This window comes from Triticum aestivum, chromosome 7A (genome assembly GCF_018294505.1).
Source record: "Triticum aestivum cultivar Chinese Spring chromosome 7A, IWGSC CS RefSeq v2.1, whole genome shotgun sequence".
NCBI classification, from domain to species: domain Eukaryota; kingdom Viridiplantae; phylum Streptophyta; class Magnoliopsida; order Poales; family Poaceae; genus Triticum; species Triticum aestivum.
Window position 1 is genome coordinate 291,678,435 of NC_057812.1, and position 19,112 is coordinate 291,697,546.

The 19,112-nt window shown below is 42.7% G+C and overlaps 1 protein-coding gene and 1 long non-coding RNA gene across 2 annotated transcripts; one reads left to right on the top strand and one right to left on the bottom strand.

Annotated features, from left to right (window-relative positions):
* Positions 1-4,247: 4,247 nt before the first annotated feature.
* LOC123152560 (protein ALTERED PHOSPHATE STARVATION RESPONSE 1) lies at positions 4,248-9,432 on the top strand. Its single transcript, XM_044572081.1, has 4 exons — positions 4,248-5,920; positions 6,021-6,169; positions 7,095-7,318; positions 7,858-9,432. Exons 1-4 carry the CDS (start codon positions 4,675-4,677, stop codon positions 8,606-8,608), a joined length of 2,370 nt encoding a protein of 789 aa, XP_044428016.1. The 5' UTR covers positions 4,248-4,674; the 3' UTR covers positions 8,609-9,432.
* A 5,970-nt stretch (positions 9,433-15,402) lies between these two features.
* LOC123151208 (uncharacterized) lies at positions 15,403-16,906 on the bottom strand. Its single transcript, XR_006475545.1, has 2 exons — positions 16,496-16,906; positions 15,403-15,652 (listed from the first exon to the last, which is right to left on the bottom strand). It is a non-coding gene; the product is annotated as an uncharacterized lncRNA (long non-coding RNA).
* Positions 16,907-19,112: the final 2,206 nt, after the last annotated feature.

Genomic DNA, 19,112 nt, shown 5'->3' on the forward strand with positions numbered 1-19,112 from the left:
CTGATACTAGTAGTTGCAGAACACCTCCACACCAAAATCGAAGAGACAAACTACAAGCCATCTGTCCAAATGAGCAGAATTGTTAGTGATATAGTAAGGCATCCTCAAGTGACTATCAACACTAGTAGAAAAACAGAGGCATACCTCTAAGAAATCACATTATACTCAGGAGGCAAATGTCCTTTTCGATCTTTCTTTTTCTGGAATCATATCATAATTTGATCATCGGGAATACTTCTGAATATCCTTTTCTCACAAAGCAAACCATTAAATCATTAAGCCAATCATCTGATATCTTATTGCGCAAATCAGTTTTGATGATCTTCATTGCTGAAAATATCCTCTTGACCGATGAAGTTGCCACTGGAAGAATCAATGTCAACTCGATGAGGCGATATACCAATTGGAAAGTTCTATATTTTGTTGTTTGAACCATCAACCGAGCAAGGGTAGAAACATCCGGACATGCATTAAATTCCTCACTTCTCCTAATATTTGTAAGGAATGTTGGAAGCTCATATCTTAGCAACAACCATTCAGCTTGCGTAAAATCCTTAGTATAAATTTCAGCAAGCCGAATAAGCTTGTCAATGTTAAACTTTGAGAAGTTGTTTACCGGATTAAGACAAGACATGCAATCCACTAACTCGGTGTTAGCTTCATTGAATCGATGATTCATCTCAGTGAGAGTTGCATCAATAGCAACATTGAATATGCTAACCTTGAAATAATGATGTCGAGTCACCTTATTCTTGGAACGAACAGATTGCCCCATAGCTCCAACAAGATCATCCATATTTGGCACCTCAATGCCATGTTCCTCACAGAAGTTATTTGCTTGGTCACATAATGACTCATACCCATTGTCCCTCATATTTTGCAAAGCTTCTTTCACATTCAAGATCAAACGAAGGGCTTCAACAACATCTTGATTCTTCCTTTGCAAAGTTTGTGATAGCATATTTGTGATGTTCAACAAGTTTATCAAGAATAGCATGATGAACACAAATTGAAAGCATTCCATTTGTACAATCAAACCCGAAGCTCCACCTTGAGAAGAGTGTTCTCTGGCATCGTCCACCATAATTGCTAGCACATCCACCACTGCATTCCACATTGTGTAGATACGAAGCAAAGTTCTAAGATGTGAGCCCCAATGAGTAGCTCCTGGTCTAGAAAGGTTAGTTTCTTGATGTAAACCAGTTCCAGATGATATCTTACAATTCCCCATCAATTCTATCAAGTTGTCATGATGCTTTGCAAGCAATGCATCTTTTCTTTTGCAAGATGAACCTACTTGAGTCACTATCAAGGGAAGATAGTTAAAAAAATCAGCAATAACTGGACAACACTGAGCCACTGTGACAACCACCAATTGCAACTGATGAGCAAAACAATGAACAAAGAAAGCATATGGACTCTCGTCACGAATTAGCTTTTGCAAACCATTGAATTATCCTCTCATATTTGAAGCCCCATCATAACCCTATCCACGTATCCTATTAATAGGCAAGCCATGGTACTTTAACACATCAAGCAATACTTCTTTAATTCCGGCTGATGTACAATCTGTTATGTGCTTAATAGCAAGAAATCTCTCCTGAAGCACTCCATGATCATCCAAAAATCTGCACATTTGAAAAGCTACAAATTAAAAGAAGAGAAACGAACAACAATGACAAATAAAAGACTATGCAAATTCGTATGCATTACCTCAAAATTATTGCCATTTGCTCCTTTATTGAGCAATCTCTAGCCTCATCAACAAGTATCGAAAATTTCTTATCTCCAAGCTCATTCTTGATGACTTTGGTTACCTCCATTGCACAACATGTAGCAAGGTCCTTTTGAATATCTGAACATATCATTAGTGCATTACCTTGCCCCTTATCAAATGCATCTTTCACATCTTTATTCTTGTCCTTGTACCAATCCAAGAACTCCCTAAAATTTCCTTTGTTGATGGAATTGGAAGACTCATCATGTCCACGAAAAGCTTCCCCTTGAGCTATGAGATACCTTGCACAATCCAATGATGCAGTCAAGCAGATTTTATATTTTATTTCAGCCTCTTTATTGTAAACTCGGAGTTTGGTACCCACATTGGCCCTTTGATTGTTGAAATCATCACTCAAGCCCTTAGCGATATTGTGGTAACTAGATGGACCACCAACATGTTTCTGAAAATTTGCCAAAGTTGTTTTCCAACGTTTGTATCCGTCTATTGTAAATACATCATTGCCAAATCTAGTGGCCTGTGATGGATTCTTGAAAAGAAAACAAGGTAAACAAAAGGCACCCTCCTTTTTCTCACTATATTCCAACCAATCGAACCTATCTAGCCATTGGGGTTGAAAAGATCACCAAATTTTACCTTCCAATCCCACTTCAAATTTGTGCCCTCTAGCTTTGTTTCTTCCTTTCAACAAACAAGCTCTTCTCACTTCACTTCAAATTTCAGGGACATAATCTTCTATTGGTATTCGATCAGCCGGATCACCAAAAATCTGACTCGGATGGAATTCTAGTATATGATGCCTTGGTGGTTGGTTTGTGCTCTCATTAGTTGGGGGATTGGTACTCTCATTTGTGCGAGGGGTAGTGGTCTCATCGGCTGGGGGATCAATACTCTCATTTGTTGTAGGGGGGATAGTGCTCTCATCGACATTGGTAGAGGGATTAGTGCTCTCATTTGTTGGAGTTGAGTGAATTAAGTTCTCAACTGGGGCTGGTTGAACAAGAACATCAGTTGGGGGAGTATTGGGTTCAGGAACAATGGGGGATGCGTTTGAATTGCTTGCAAACCAACTGTGCAAGGTCCTCTTTCTTTTCATTTCTACAAACAAGAATAAAGATGGATACATGGATTAATTTTAGGATGTTAACAACCACCACCAACAGCCACTGTACATCTACTATGAATCAGTAATCAATTGGTAGCTAAACAATTTACTACAGTATATAGTTAGGCAGCTACCTAAGTCTAAAAATCTGAAAAGCTGAAATTTAATCAAGTGAATCAACCTTCAGACTTTCAGAGCAGAGCAGCAGCGGCGGCACCGGCCGAACTATGCCGGAGCCTCGACACGTTGACCAGATGCTGATCGTCGGCGAGCAAGAGGCTGACCAAGCCCCCAAATCCACGGCCTCGCCGTTGCCGCCGGATCAGACGAGGATGCCACCGGGCACGGTGTTGGGGAGGGGATGAGCAGCAGTCGGGGATGAGCACCGTCGTTGGAGACTGGGGTTGGTTGAGATGAGCACGCGATGAAGAGATTCCGGCGGCCGGCGGTGACTAGGGCACAAGAGACATAGCGGGTGGAGGCGGCTCACGAGCGGGTGGTCTCTGCCTCCGTCTCTCTCTCTAGAACGAACGAGGTTGCCTGGTGCGAGCGAACATGTGGAGTCCGGCTGGGCTGAAGTCCAATATTTAGCTGGGCTGGGCCATTAAGAGTAGTAGTAAAAAAAATTGCGTCGCTGGAGGGGGGGCTCGAGTCTGTTAAAGCCCCCCAAGTAGATTCGCCGTTGGCCGGACATAGGGAAGAAACGAGGGAAGAATATGCCTCGGGCGGGCTGCCGGACATTGGGAAGACAAAGGTATCCATCGCGGCCGGCCGTAGACTAGTGTAGAGTATACATGTCGTGAGGGTGGAGCTCTGCACGACTGTACATGTACATAATTTTACCCTTTTAGTTAAAATATGTCTAAAATGTAACCGCTTTCGTCCGGTTTGTATGGAATCCATTATGTTTGTATAAAATCCGACCGTGTTTGCATGAGTTCCATCCGGTTTGTTAAAAAAGAGTCCGCAATTTATGGGGCTAGTTTTGAATGACAGACTCTCATGTTCATATCCGCGGACAGACTCCCTCTATTATGCGATAGGAAATTTACGGGTTGTCGTCGGAGGTGCCTTATGCATTGAGGGTGTACTAGTTTCTTTTGGGACACAGCTGGCATTTTGTAGTTTTGCTCATGCCAATGCCAGTTGCCGGGCAGTACATGGTGTGGTACTCGCGTCACGTGCAAAAAAGCCAAAAGTACGGTACAATGTAGACGTAAAAAAATACACTTTTGACGTGGAATCTTGGCATGCAGCGCTTGTCCCGTCGGAGGCTACAAGATTGACAAACGCAAAAGTAGCCAACTTTCCCTTTTTTTTACCAGCGAAGTCATCACGAAATCACGACTCACCGTGCATCATGATGAACAGATGATGGATTCATATGCATGGATCCTTCCAAAACTCGACCAGGTTTGCTCACCGTCACCGTGAGCCCGTGCCCCGTGAGTGGCCTGGCGAGTGGCTCTGTCCCACTCCCACCGGAGCAAAGCCGAAAAGCCCTCCACGCCGCCACGTACGGCACGGGTGTCCTGTCCCCCACTCCGGCTCTTCCGCCTCCCTTCCTCCCACCCACTGGACTCGACTCGACTGGACTGGACTGGACTGCGGAAGGGGCCGCCGCGGCGGGGCATCCCTCGCGCACGCACGGTCGCTATCTGCCCAAAAGGAAAGGAGCAGACTCCCGCTCGACCTGCTCTGCTCTAGATCCGCAGCAGTCGCCGAATCCTATCCCACCCCACCCCACCTGCATCCCATCCCTACACCAACGTTAACTTTCGAAACTGTTTTGCGCTCTGCTGCTGCTGCTGCTTGGTGGCTGGGTGCTGCCATGGGGTGCGGCCACTCCAAGCCGCCCCGTGGGGATCAGGACGCGGCGGTCGCGCTCTGCCGGGACCGCTCCGCGCTGCTGGCGGACGCCATTCGCCACCGCTACGCCCTCGCCGACGCCCACCGCGCCTACGCCGCCTCGCTCAAGGCCGCCGGCGCCGCGCTGCACGACTTCCTCCTACTGCCGCCGCCGCCTCCGCCCGAGCCACCGGCGCTGCCGCCGCGCCTCCCTGAGCGCCGGAAGGGGGACCCGCTCCCCGCTGCCGACGCGCCCGACAACAAGGCCGATGACGACGACGGCGGCCACATTTGCTTCCACTCGGACGACGAAGACGGCCCCGACGGCGCGCACATCAGCTTCCCGTCCGACGACGACGAGGCCGACCCGCATGCCCCCCGCCTCGAGCCCCTCCCGTCCGCGCCACCGCCACCGCAGCAGGTGCCTCCGCCTTTCGTTTCCGGATACGCTCCGCCGCTCTACAGTTACGTCCCCGGCCAAGCGTATGGGTACGGGCCCGACATTGACGCCTATGGACATGGTTTCTTCAACATCACCTATGCCCGCAGCCAGCCGCCGCCGCTGTCTGTGTCATACGAGCACCGCACCCAAGCCACCAATGCCACCGTCCATTACTACCCGGGCAATGCTGCCTCTGGGCCACCGCTGCCCGGATCTTACTACGGCGGCTTCCATGAGACGGCAGCCTCCTCTGTCGATGGGGCTGCGCCGGCGCCACCGCAGGTGTCGAGCTGGGACTTCTTTAACCCGTTTGAGTCAGTTGAAACTTACTACCAAGAGGAGCCGGCCGCCGTGGCGGCCCATACCCCTAGCCGGACCTCCAAGGTGGCGCAGGAGGGGGGCGAAATCCCGGAATTGGAGAATGCCAAAGTGGAAGAAGAGGTCGTCAAGGAAGCACGCAGCAATGGCAACCACGACAGTGAAGCCGACAGACCTGGGCTCTCCAAGGACGAAGGGAGGAGCAGTGCCGGCGAGGAGCCGCACAGGGAGTCCAAGTCGTCGGAGGCAAGCAGCATGGTTCATCATGTCCATGTAGTGGAGAAGAGTGTGGTGGAAGGACATTCAGATGCCGCTGCTGCGGTTCCCGGGAAGTCCTACAACGATGATATTGAGGTGGCAAGGGAGATCAGGTCGCAGTTCGAGCATGCCGCAAACTCTGCAGCCAATGTATCCAAGGTGCTCGAGGTTGGGAAGATGCCTTACCACCCCAAGACCTCAGGGCTGAAAGGTTTATCTATGATTATGAAGCATTCTCCAGAGTTTCCATCTTTTGATGGCCATCTGATGAAAATAGGAATTTTGGCTAACTCAATTGCTTCTGTCTGTAGTATCCTCATCGATGATAATCTGTGGCCGGCCTTCGGTCGGCGAGGAGTTCGTGCAGTTTGTGGAGGACAAAGCTACAGAACATGGCAACCTTTCTTCGACATTGCAGAAGCTCTACATGTGGGAGGAGAAGCTTCTTGAAGAACTCAAGGTTCTGAGCATGCTTTACTACCTTCGTTTTAGTTTCTACTAGTTGAATGATATTATCCGTGTGCAATTTTGTCTTTATGTGTGTGATGTTGAACATTCATTAGCTTTGCTACTTGCTTAATATGATCCAAGATGACTCGGTTGTAAGATTCTTGAGTAGCGATATAGTACTATGTTTAACAAACTTGAATGTCAGCTACTAGCTGTCGAGTATGCTCACAAATATTGCAGGTAGTCAGTTATAGACAATTGGGAGTTTTACGCTATGAATAACTCCATTTTAGCTTTATATAAAGTTTCCTAGTAGTTGTAGACTGCTCATTTTTCTGTTTCAACAATTTACACAACCATTTCTTTTTTAATCTTTTTTACTCCTTCTGAAGCTAGTGAAGAGTACCATTTAGATAACTGCCTTCTGAAGGAACCATCGTTTTTATTGTTCTATTTATTCTGGAGGGGTTTATGTTTCAAATGCTTTGGCATCACTGTTCCTTTGCTTTCCTTGCCATGTAGTACAAGTATTTTACTTTTTTTTTTAAAATGGGAGAGAATTTCACTTCCCGGCCTCTGCACCAACTAGGGATGCATACGGCCATTTTAGTATGAGTACCAAGATAAATATGGTCCTCAGAATTTTTTTTAAATGAGTATCAAGATATTTCTTGATGCGTGATTCCATCACACACCAAACTTGATCCTCAATAAATAGGGGAAAACCCTTGTGCATCAGCTGTCAATTCTAGGAATTGAACTCGGGTCGTTAGGCTGCATAACCGCATACCCAACCACTGAGCCAAGGCTCTCTTTGCACAAGTATTTTACTTAATTGGGTTTATTTATTCATAGTAAAAACTTAAAAGTACTTGATTTCTCTCTATCCTTTTTGTCTTGTGTTGGTTATACTCATGTACTTCTGTTTATTATAGACCGAGGAGAAGATGAGGGTGCTGTATGGTAAAAAATGTGAGGAACTAAAAGTTCTTTATGAGAGAGGTGCTGAGGCTCATAAACTTGAGGCAATTGAAACTTATACCAGGAAGCTATCGACAAAAATGAGTGTTGCCATTCAGGTTGTCAACACTATCTCAAAGAAGATCAATAAGCTGAGAGATGAAGAATTATGGCCGCAAACAAATGAGCTGATTCAAGGGTATGTAGTATGCTATGCATCTCTTTCCGAAAATAACAATAATTTCCAGATGAATGCTCACAATGCATACATTTTTTTAAATGAATTGAGTGGATAAATTGTAGCGTTGGGTCAGCAGGCAACCGAGATGTTAGATCATTCTCTAGTACACAGTTAGCACACATTTGTTGGTATACAAAGTATTTTTCATTCCGGGCATCCATGAACAATCATAAATGGGAAGTCATTAAATTAATCAGACAATAATCTTTCTGGTTCTGTGGCTTCAAACATGTCACTAGCAATAACCGGATTATTTCCTCTGTTGAAGCACCGCAGTTTGTTACGTCGTAAAATTTTGGGTATCCTGGTAAGCTGTCAGATCCAATGAGATGATTTCAAGACCCGACTAGGCATTTGACCCGGAAGATGTATTGGGCTTCAAGTTATTTTCAGTATCAAGTAGTACTTTTCAAGACACAGAAGCTCCTATCATGCATCACTATGTTGGCACCTTGTGTCACTTTGCTGTTTGTATGTTTAACTCTGGTGCATTTCAGGTTGATGCAAATGTGGCATGCCATGTCAGAATGCCATAAAATCCAGTGCCATGCCTTGTCGCAAGCTAAAAGCATCGACTCCACTGTCGCAGCTGCAAGATTCAGTGAAGCCCATATCGACTTAATCAAGCACCTGGAGCTTGAGTTGCTGGATTTGGTTGCCAGTTTCGCCGCATGGGTTAACGCGCAAACGAGCTACATTGGCACTATAAACGACTGGCTGAAGAAGGGAATTGACTACGTGCCTGAAGTGACCGACGACGGCACTCCCCCGTTCTCCCCGGGGCGCCTGGGAGCACCCCCCATCTTCATCATCTGTAATAACTGGGCGACCGGAATCGCGAGGATACCGGAGACGAAGGTGGTAGACGCCATGCAGGCTCTTGCCTCCCAGGTTCTGCACCTGTGGGAGAAGCACAGGCTAGAGTGGAGGCAGGGCATGATGGCCAACGGAGACATGGACAGGGAGCTTAGGGTGATGGAGAGGGATGAAGCGTCGATGCGCAAGGCCCTTGAGGCACAGAATAAGAAGCTCGTGCTCGTTTCGAATCAGGGCGGCGTGTCCTTGTCTGCGCAGGCCGTGCGGGATGGTGATCCGCCCTCTGAAGTGGGTTTGCAGTCATGCATGAACAGGTTCTTCGAAGCGATGGAGAGCTTCGCCGCCGCCTGCGCAAACGCGTACAAGGATCTCCATCTTCGTTGCGAAGAAGAGAGGGCTCGACCTGCCCAGGAGACCGACAGAGTTTCCTAGTTGCGTTTTCAGACTTTGCTTGTACAGTGAGAAGTGGTTTGGATGAGCAGCAAAGGTGCACATAGCAGCAGTATCACAGATTCAAATTGCACTGTCTTTCTCCCTCTGTTGGGTTTTGGGATCGTCACTGGGTTTTAAGCAGCCCATGTGAAAGCTTGTCCTAAAGATGAGCTCTGATGATCAGATTCCCACTGCTCTTACCAAACCTTTTGAGAACTAGGCTGTAGCCTAGTGGCAAGAGAGCGCAGTGACGTCTCCAGCAACCAGGGTTCGAGCCACGTCGGGGACGAATTTCTGGTTTCTCACAAGGAATGCTTCTCCTATATCAATAAACCATGGGTGCTAGTGCCCATGAGTTTCATCTTACCAAACCTTTTGATGATCGTCTGCTCCTCCTCATCAATCGTTGTACCAATGCCGGCCGGAAGACTGCGTTATCGCCAGAAGGAAGAAAGCATCAGAGACAAAGGAGAAACAGAAGGCAAACAGAAGGCGCGGATCGGAATAGAGATCTTTTATCATTCATGATGAAAACCCTACAATTGTCGGTGTAAGAGCTTGGTATTCTCTAGCCAATGCATGATCCTGATAGATGTTTGGTGCTCATTCTGGAGCTCTGCTACAGCTTCGTCCCCAAGTTATCCGGGGATTGAGCTTTTTAGTATAGACAAAGGTCCTGGCACCGCTAGCATACTCTGATTTTTCATCCATTGTCGAAATTCACATCTTATTTATTTCTATACATATGATTCATTTGTAATTGTGACTTTTGTACAGCTATGGTATAACTTGAGCCTTTGTGTAACAGCTGTTCTACTTTTTAACCTTTTGTCACTATGTTACTGTTAATACGGCTAGGAAGCTAAACACACAATTAGGAATGGAGACACGCCTCAGTAGACCCCCCTCACAAAACGTATAAAGGGTAATATAGACTTTTCACAAATTATACGATAGTCTGATGTATATGTATTAATACAGGCCAGCCCATTTCCCAAGAGCAAACAGGCCGGCCCATTTCCCAAGAGCCTGGCCAAGCGTGCAATAGATGCTAACCAAACGACCTAGTGACTGATGACAACTTAAAGGCAGCGTTAACTTTAAAGTAATAATAGTGTTCAAATTTTTTTTAAAGTTATAATTAGAGCTGCAGATCCGGGTCTTTTTTAATACTTTTACAAAACAATGTGAACAAAATTTCTTGAGAATGCCAACAATGTTTCAAAATTGTTAAAAAAATGAATATTCTTTTCTTAAATGTGAACAATTTTTTAAAAAGTGAATTTAAAATACACACTGAACATTTTCTTAGTACATGGTGAATTTTTTCAAATACAAAACTGAACTTTCTTGAAAATATATGCTGATTCTTTTTTTGAAATGCATGCTGAATAAAATTTGTACTCACAATGAACACTTTTTATACACAGTGAACATTTTCCCAATGTACGGTGAACTATTTTTAACATGAATATTTTTTGGAAAAGGAAAAAATTGGAATTTTGAACTTTTATTGGAATTTGGAATTCTGAACTCTTTTTGAAACATAAATACATTTGAAAAACATGAACAATTTTCGAATATGTGAAGAAAAATTGGAATTTCAATCATTTTTCGAATTTTTCTAATTTATGGAAAATAAAAAGGAAACAAAAATAAAAATAAAATAAGGTAAGAAGAAAATAAAAGAAAAGGAAGAAATAAGCAGAAAGAAAAACAAAAAAAATAAAAAAATGAAGAAAAAAAATGAAAAATGCTCAGGGAACCTTTTAAATGGTTCCCAAACCCGGTTGCTCGTTCAAAGTGGGCCGACTCTTATCGTGTCGGTCGCTCGATTCGCTTCAAAGGAGCTGCGACGGTTTGACACCCACGGGCAGCAAATAGGGTTCCCCGTTTGGGAAGTAGTCATATAGATGGCGCCACGCACAGTATGCTGCTCGACTGGGCCCGCCCATTATCGCATGCGAAAACAGGGAAAATATATCAAAAATAAAATGGCAGTGCGAGGGATCGAACCTTGTAACTCTCACTACCGATCGCTGGTCGCTAGGTACACGAGCTGATAAGCTTCAATGTCTAACGACAAAAACACAACCTACTAGAACTATCCTTTACTGACCAGTTTACTGTAGCACAACAGACTTTTTCCACTATTTCTTTCTCTTTTTTGCTGATAGTTTTTTCCCTTTTAATTTATTTTTCCTTTTTTAAAAAATGCTCGCTTTTAAAAATTTGTCCATTCTTTTAAAAGTTTGCTTTTCAAATTTTGTTCATAAATTAAAATATTTGCATTCTAGAAACTTGTACAAACATTGAAATGGCCGCAATTGTAAAAAAATGTACAAACATTGAAATACAAATATTAATAAGGGTTTTTATCATTTATGCCAGTTTTGCCACTAGGAATTTCAACTGCTCAAAAATGCCACCGCTTCGTTAGGTGCATGCTCAAAAATGCCACTCGACACCATGATTGTTAGCTCAAATCACGTTTGCCATGTCATAATGACCAAAATACCTATAGACCAACATGTCAGTTCTCCCTCTATCTCACTACAATAATGTGTGGGTCCCACTTGATCCCAACAACGTTCTTATTTTCTCTAAAATTATTCGCTTACTTACTCCAAACAAGTGGGGTTCACACTTATCATTGTGAGATAGAGAGAGCTCACATGTGGGTACAGGGTTATTTTTGTCATATAACATGGTCAACTAGTTTGACCTGACAATAATGATGTCTAATGACATTTCTGAGCAAACATCTAATGGAACGTTGGCATTTTTGAGATATCTAATGGTATTTTTGAGAAAACATCTCACAGAGTGATGGCATTTTTTGAGCAGTTGTAATTTCTAATGGCAAAACTGAGTAGTGAGATACAACTAGTGCCATAAATGAAAAAAATCCTTAATAATAAAATACAAGGCTTCATCTTATAGCATGTTTTTTTCGACATCCTTGAAATGACCCCAATTTTTTCACGTGGCTTGTATGACCAAGTTAAGGAACCATGCAAAGTTGTTTTGGTTTTCGACAAAATTTGTATTTTCTTGAGTTTTCCGGGTCAAAAATGGTCGTTAAATGTTCGGACATGTCGCAACTTGCATATGATGTAGGAAATCATTCAAACCTGGTGTGGGTGACTACCATGGGCACACCTACCTGTGTGCTTACCAAAGTTGGGGCTAGTCCTGAGATTTCCAAAAAATATCATGTTCAACCGAGATTGTTCGGATAGGCCAGAAAAGTTTTAGTTTTAGTTTTGCTAAACAGATTAAAAAAGAATAGTATAAACCAAATTTTTGATTCCTACCGAATGCCCACCTTGATTTTTTGTATTCCAAACAATTTTAAGAATACATTTTTTAATTTTGAACAAATTTCAAAAAGCATAATAACATTCAAAAAGAAAAAATTGAAATATAAAAAAACAAAGTATGTCAAGCTACTCCCTGTACAGCGGGAGCTCCTAGGCAGCACTCGCATGCCACCTTTCATAGGTCGGCCCAACTACACAAGCGATCAGTTGTCGCTCGTCATGACCATACGCCTGACCGCTTCTTTCTGGTTCGACCAAAAAAACCTTCTTCATGATTGACCTGGATGACAAGTTGAGCATGGACATCTTTGACCTTTGATCGTTGAATTTAAAAAGGATCATCTTTTTGGAGAAGTTCATGTATTTGAAAAAATATTCGTGGATTTGCAAAATGTTCACAAAATGAAAAACACCATGAATTGAGAAAAATTTCATGGATTTTGGAGAATTTTTTTAAGGATTTGAAAAAGTTTGTCGATTTTGAAAAGAGTCCATCAATTTTGAAAAACAAAGTTCATCTACTTTAAAAAATGCATTCATTTTGAAGAAAGTTCATCAATTTTGAGAAAAAGGTTCATCGATTTTGAAAAAAAATCATCCATTTTGCCATTTTGAAAAGACGTTCATCAATATTTTTTTATGAATTTGGAGTTCTCAATTTTGGAAAAATTTCACCAAGTTTGACAAAATGTTCGATTTTTTAATAAAAGTTGATTCATTTCGGAAAAAAACAAAATCAAAAAAAGTTTGCACATTGCAAGAGAAAAAGGAAAATAAAAAATGAAAAAAGAAAGGAAAACAAAAAAGGAAAAAGGAAAAGGAAAATAAATCCAGAACGAAACCGCTTGAAAACACGTGAAAAAAGAGCAAGAAAAAGGAAAGAAGGAAAGAAGAAAATAAGAAAAAGAAAAGAATAAGAAATACTCCATCCGTCCGAAAATACTTGTCGTGGAAATGGATACAAATGGATATATCTAGAACTAAATACATCTAAATACATTCATTTTTAAACAAGTATTTCGGACGAAGGGAGTACACTTGTATCACGTTAAGTGATGTTGACAAGTTGATTATGGCAACGCATTGTGAACTATAAGTTGCTGGCTTGAATCTTGGCACTCTCAGAATTTTTTGTGATTTAAATTCAGAGAAAAAAGAGATGATGGGACGCATTTTCTTGTGAGCGCGGCAAGAGTACGACGTATACGTATACAACGAAATGATTCTGAAAAAAAGTATATAGTGAAATATGATCATCATGCCCTTTATTATGAAGAGGTATGGGTTAATCTGAGCCGTCTTTGTGTTTAGGGGGAGGGGGGGGGGGGTCTATCGAAGCAAAAGTGTGCAACAAAGCATTTCCTTTCCTTCCCCCCTCGGCAGCTATGGCAAACTCGTTCCCTCCAAGTTTTGCTGGCGAGTCCGTGGATTAACCCCTCCATGACTAGGGGAATCCCCGTGCCTTCGCTCGCAGCCTAGTAGTTTAGCTTAGGGTTTTCTAGTCCTCGCATATGCGGCGCTTGGGTAGATGGCGACACTTCTTCTTCAAGTTTGTCCTTTAGGGTTTGACCATCCTTGAGTTCATCCACCCGAACATCCTCGACGGAGCTCCAACGTAGATTCTTGCCATCTCCTAGGCGTGCTGAGGTTAGGATTTCTTGTCGTGTGCGTGATGGCGAGATTTGATGTCAGCTGCTTCAGATCTATTTAAGGATTCAATGGCAACAACTGTGGCTCCATATTGTTGATCCTTAGGGTATGTGCATGAAGATTCCTCGGTTGTCATCCACAACAAGCCGGCTCTGGCGATAGCAGCGTGTCAACGACTCTTTGGCGGCGGTAGTGGTCATTCGGCGGTCCAGGGACTTCAATGTAATATTTATTATATTTGAGGTGCTTTGTTCTTTTGGTATACTTTCATAACAGATTCAGATCTTTTCACAAAAAATAGATAGGAAGCTATTGTTGTGACATGGAAACAAACATATGCACATAAGAAAAATCTGTGAAGGCACCTGCCTCTATTCTGAAGCACTTTGTTGGTGGTTCTTTACATGTGTTAAACGTATCTATAATTTTTACTTGTTTCATGTTGTATTTATATTGATTGCCTCACTTTGGCATCATTTCTATCACTATATTGAACTAAACTACTAATCCAAAACCCAATCCCGACTGATGTTTCTTGCCTCTTTTTGGAATTTGCATAAATAAAATTTTCTGGAGCCCAAAAAATCAAATAAAAGTATGATGCAAAGTTTCAAGCCAAAAGAGCCACCGGGCCATAAGCCCACCTGGAGGGGCCCACCAGAACTACACTGCCCCACCATGCGTCATAGTGTTGGCCGCGTGACGTGCAGGCGTAAGGCTCCTGGACATTTTCTACACTGCTCCCGGAGCCCTGCCTCTATATAAGCTCAAAAACACCTGGCATATGTTTATCCTAAGTTTTCCTCCTCCGCCACTGCCTGATCCGATGCGAACTTCATTTTATCTCTTTTCCGCACCCCGCCCAAGGGGTGAATTGATCTTCATCAACCTCTCCATCATCCCGTGCCGCTCCTATGATGATGCGGGAGTAGTCCATCCTAAGGTTGAGGTTTTGTATTAGTAGTTACGTGTTACTAGATCATTGATGGTGCGCGTTGCTGCACCCATCTATTTTTATAATAAATATGGAAAAAGTTCTACAAATATATGGTAGCAGCAAAGATGTAAGTGATTTTTCTCCCACATAGTCATCTATATATTACTCAGTGATACAAAATAATGATAGAAAATCTATGTTAATAATAGACCCAACCTATTTCAAGAAAGATGTTAATGCATAGAAGCAGCACCAGACAGAATGTGGCATTCACCCGTTGAAAACATGGGATATTTCAAATTGGACATTCACCCATTGGAAAGCATAGAAAAAACTTCAGCAAGATAATGTGCTATCAGGCTAAGGGAATTTTGTTTTTCGAAATGGCTAAGTGAATGATGGAATACTTTCTTGCACATTAATCAAGTAACTTGCTTATCTTCAGCCCAAACCTCTAACCCAAGGGAGCATCATAGAGGTTTGAAATTATACACAACACATAATTTATGTGACATAATCTACTGCAAGTGTATCCTTATCAGTCCCCATAAATCAAGGTAACTAACCCATTAGTTTTATTACATTTCGCACTGATTTTTTTTCTTCTTCTTGTGTTGCTGTTCCTCGGTGTGCAATGGGGCCGAAGTTGGCAAAAATTAACATAGAGCTTTGTCTTAATCGTTGTTGTGCTATGTTTTCTGGACATGGGCTTGGCCTTTCATTATTCTCTATAAAGATTAGATGCAGTCTTCCTGATCCTCAAAAAAGATACAGTCTTCCTGCATGGTTCAATTTTTTTCAAGACAGCATTGACGTCACCTCCATGAGCATTGACCTTGATGAAAGCTTGTAGCACCAGCAAAACCCATGAAAAGAAGTCCAAGAACTGAAACTTGACAGATCTTATCCGGGAACAAAACACTCTTACTATCCCTATTATTGCGACCTCCCCATCAATCCTTTCAAGCAGGAGTACATCAGATGCCATGGAGGCTGGAGCTACTTACCAGAAATTGGAAAAAGGCGTTGGAAGTTGCATCAATATGAGGCAATATTTGTCTTGATGTGATGGAATGGTAAGCTCGCCAGCAAGTGTTCACTAAATTCAGTTCTCAAATCATAAGTAGAATATATCTGTCGACAATCATTGGCGAAGTAAGTTCTTACCATCATATTAAATCCAAATCTACCACAAATTATCCGAGCTGATAAAAAAGGCCACAATAAAGCATGCCATGGAGTAGCAATCATTCAACATCCTTTCTTATTTGCAATATCTGAACAAACAGTAGATACTATTTGGTCAGATAGGAGACAAATTAAAAGTGCATGGGAACAACATGTGTTTTCATATTAATGACACCTGAAGACCACTTCCATATGGATAACACATTTCCTAAGAGTGGAACTTAACAGGTACAACATGATATTCAGATGAAGTTTAGTTTTTCTTACCGGAAGGATGAACTGGGTACTAAATAAATGCAATCAGATCATACGGCCACAAGTAAAACTCTCTACTGGTCCATACAATAAGATCTTTCATACTGGACAGATATATCATTGCTACATGCCTATATATCCAGCATTGCAAGAAGTAATGGAATTGGATTGGCTTGATAATTAACATGTCACAAGATAACCTTAAAAGTAGAAAATGGCAATAATCAAGCCGGCTTGGAATAGCTCATGATTCGACAACCGGAATATTAGATGATCGTTTGTGTAGCTGCTATATAACTAATACCACCATTTGGCGATTTAACTTGCTTGCCAGTAATAAACTAATAATCTACATAAATCTGAAGATCTATTACTATGTCAATTTTGACCTTCTGCTAAAGAACTTAAATCTAGTCCGCTCTTAACTAATATGGTTCACAATGGATCAGCAACATCAAGCAGAGGGCATGAAGGGGTAGAGGGCAGGTATCGTGTTTAAGGGAGGTAGTAGGGGGGCGTTGCACAGGATCTCACCAACAGTAGTTGTCATGCCCCACGGATAGGAGTAGAAGAGTCCGGCGGGATACAACCGGCGTGAAGGGCGTGCGACATGGCTGGATCGCTTCAGTAGATCGATCGCCCGCGTCGCCCGCGTGCGCGCGTTGATTGGATCCTCCTCGTCGGCTGCATCGGAAACGCTGGATACCCCCTCTGTCACTGATCCTCTGCACCGAGCGCCGAAGAAGACCGATCCTCTGCATCGAGCGCCGGAGAAGTCGATTGGATCCTCCGCATCGCAAACGCCTAGATCCCCTCTTTCTATCTCTGTCACCGATCAGTAGCGGCGAAGTGGGAGCGTTGCATCCCCAATCGTCGCGATATTTGCTCGATGGGCTTCGTGCGGGAGCCAGCCCCCCGCACAGGCCAGTTAACCACGTCGCACCGTTTTTTCCACCGGAGTAGCCACCCTAAGGACTGCCAGCCCATTTAGCGAGTAACTACTGGGTGATCCAGCGATCGGACGGTGGGAAACGATCTGCACACAATATCTGACGGCCAAAATTACCGAGTGCGGGAGAGGGCTAGAAAAGGGTCCAGTTTTACTGTCCTTAATATCTCTCTCTTCGTCCATCATGTGAGTTTCCATTTATGATTATCATCCCGTGCCTGGCGGTCTGTTACCGTTGCCATCCTCATGTGTTGGTCCCGCATCACGCTATCCTTCATTTTGCATGTACTCACGCAACATTGAAGCACCACCGCCATTGCACTCATCGCCTCCACACAACCGCTTGTTCGTAGATCGATCGTTCATGGCACGCTAGGCAAACAGCACCTTGTTGTTCACAAGGGCAAAACCCAAAATGCCGCCAACACTAGTATGCCAGTCATCGCCGTCCTAGGAGGTGAAAATAAAGAGCCACTGTTTAATAGGACACTAGTAGAAAACAAGGCTTTCGTTCGAGCCAGATAAGCTCATTAGTTCCGGTTCAGTCACGACCCGGGACTAATGTGAGTATTGGTCCCGGTTCGTGCGGCTAATGGCATTAGTCCCGGTTCAAATGAGCCCTTTAGTCCCGGTTTGAGACACGAACCGGGACTAAAGGGTGCAATGCCCTTTAGTCCCGGTTCGTGTCTCAAACCGGTACTAAAGGTCCCATTTTCAAACTCTACCCCTCACCCCGTGGATCGCCTTTTCAGTTTTGTAAAAAGCAAAAGAAAATGATAAAAACTTCAAAAAAAATAAAATTCTTCGAGATGTAGTTATATTACTACATCTACTAGTTAGGAAAATTTAAAAACTTAAATTTAGACATGTTTTGCAAAAAAGTGTCATGAAAAAGTAAAACGGCTATTACTTTTGCATACGATGTCGAAAAAAACGTATAATATATCAAAATGTTCAGCACGAAAATCCGCATCCGATTTTGACAGCCTATGGCCTGTTCGCAAATTTTTAGAATCCTCAAATTCTAAAAGGAAAAAAAGTTATGCTCAAATTTTAGTTCTTTTTGAATTTTGGTTAAATCTGGTCAAACTACTTATTCAAGAAGTATTAGTGTTACTAAATAATTATTCAAGAATATTAGTGTTACTAAATAATTATTACAGTTTTTTTGAATTTTGATCAAATCTGGTCAAACTGTGGTCAAATTGTGGTCAAACTATGATCAAACTACTTATTCAAGAAATATTAGTGTTACTACATAATTATTCAAGAATATTAGTGTTACTAATTAATTATTTTAATTTTTGAATTTTGGTCAAATATGGTCGAACTGTTGTCAAACTATGGTCAAACTACTTATTTAAAAAATATTAGTGTTACTAAATAATATTTTTTTTAGAATAGTAGTTTCAAACTCAAACAGTGAAACGTGTGACTTCATACTCAAGCTAAACTCCCGAGGGTTAATAGGATTAACATCTTACTATTGTCAGGAAAACAACAAATGCAGACTTGGAAACGAGGGGGAATTAGAACCCGAAAGTTAAGCGTGATCAGGCGAGTAGTGAGAGGATGGGTGACCGGCCGGAAAGTTAGTTGATTTGAGATTAGAGATTAGAGGTTAAATAAAGCAGTGATGATGGGTGATTAGAGATTAAATTGGAAAATAATTCAGACATTTGAAAATCGATTTTTTTTTAAAATAATTCTTTTTAAAAAATCAAAAAAAGTTACGAAAAAATACATTTAGTTCCGGTTGGTGTTACCAACCGAGACTAAAGGTGGAGCTCCAGACAGCGGCCACGTAGACGGCCTTTAGTCCCGGTTCGTGTAAGAACCGGGACTAAAGGGGGAGGCTTTAGTAACGACCCTTTAGTCCTGATTTCAGAACCGGGACTAAAGACCCTCTAGAACCGGAACAAATGACCCTTTTTCTACTAGTGGGAATGGGTGAATGCCTACACAAATCCTTTGGATGTGGGACCCGCCACAACCTTAGGAAGGTGCTTTCTCCGTTTCATAATGTAAGACGTTTTTGAGGAGTAGATAGGAAGAGACGAGAGACCCTCCTCACTGTTTGGGGGGACATGATGAGGGTACGAGGAGCTGAGATGAGGAGGGAGGCGTTGAAAGATTGGTGGAAGCAGCTAGGGTTTTCTTGTTACCCTATTTTCGGTGTTCGGTGATTGTATTTAGTTTCAC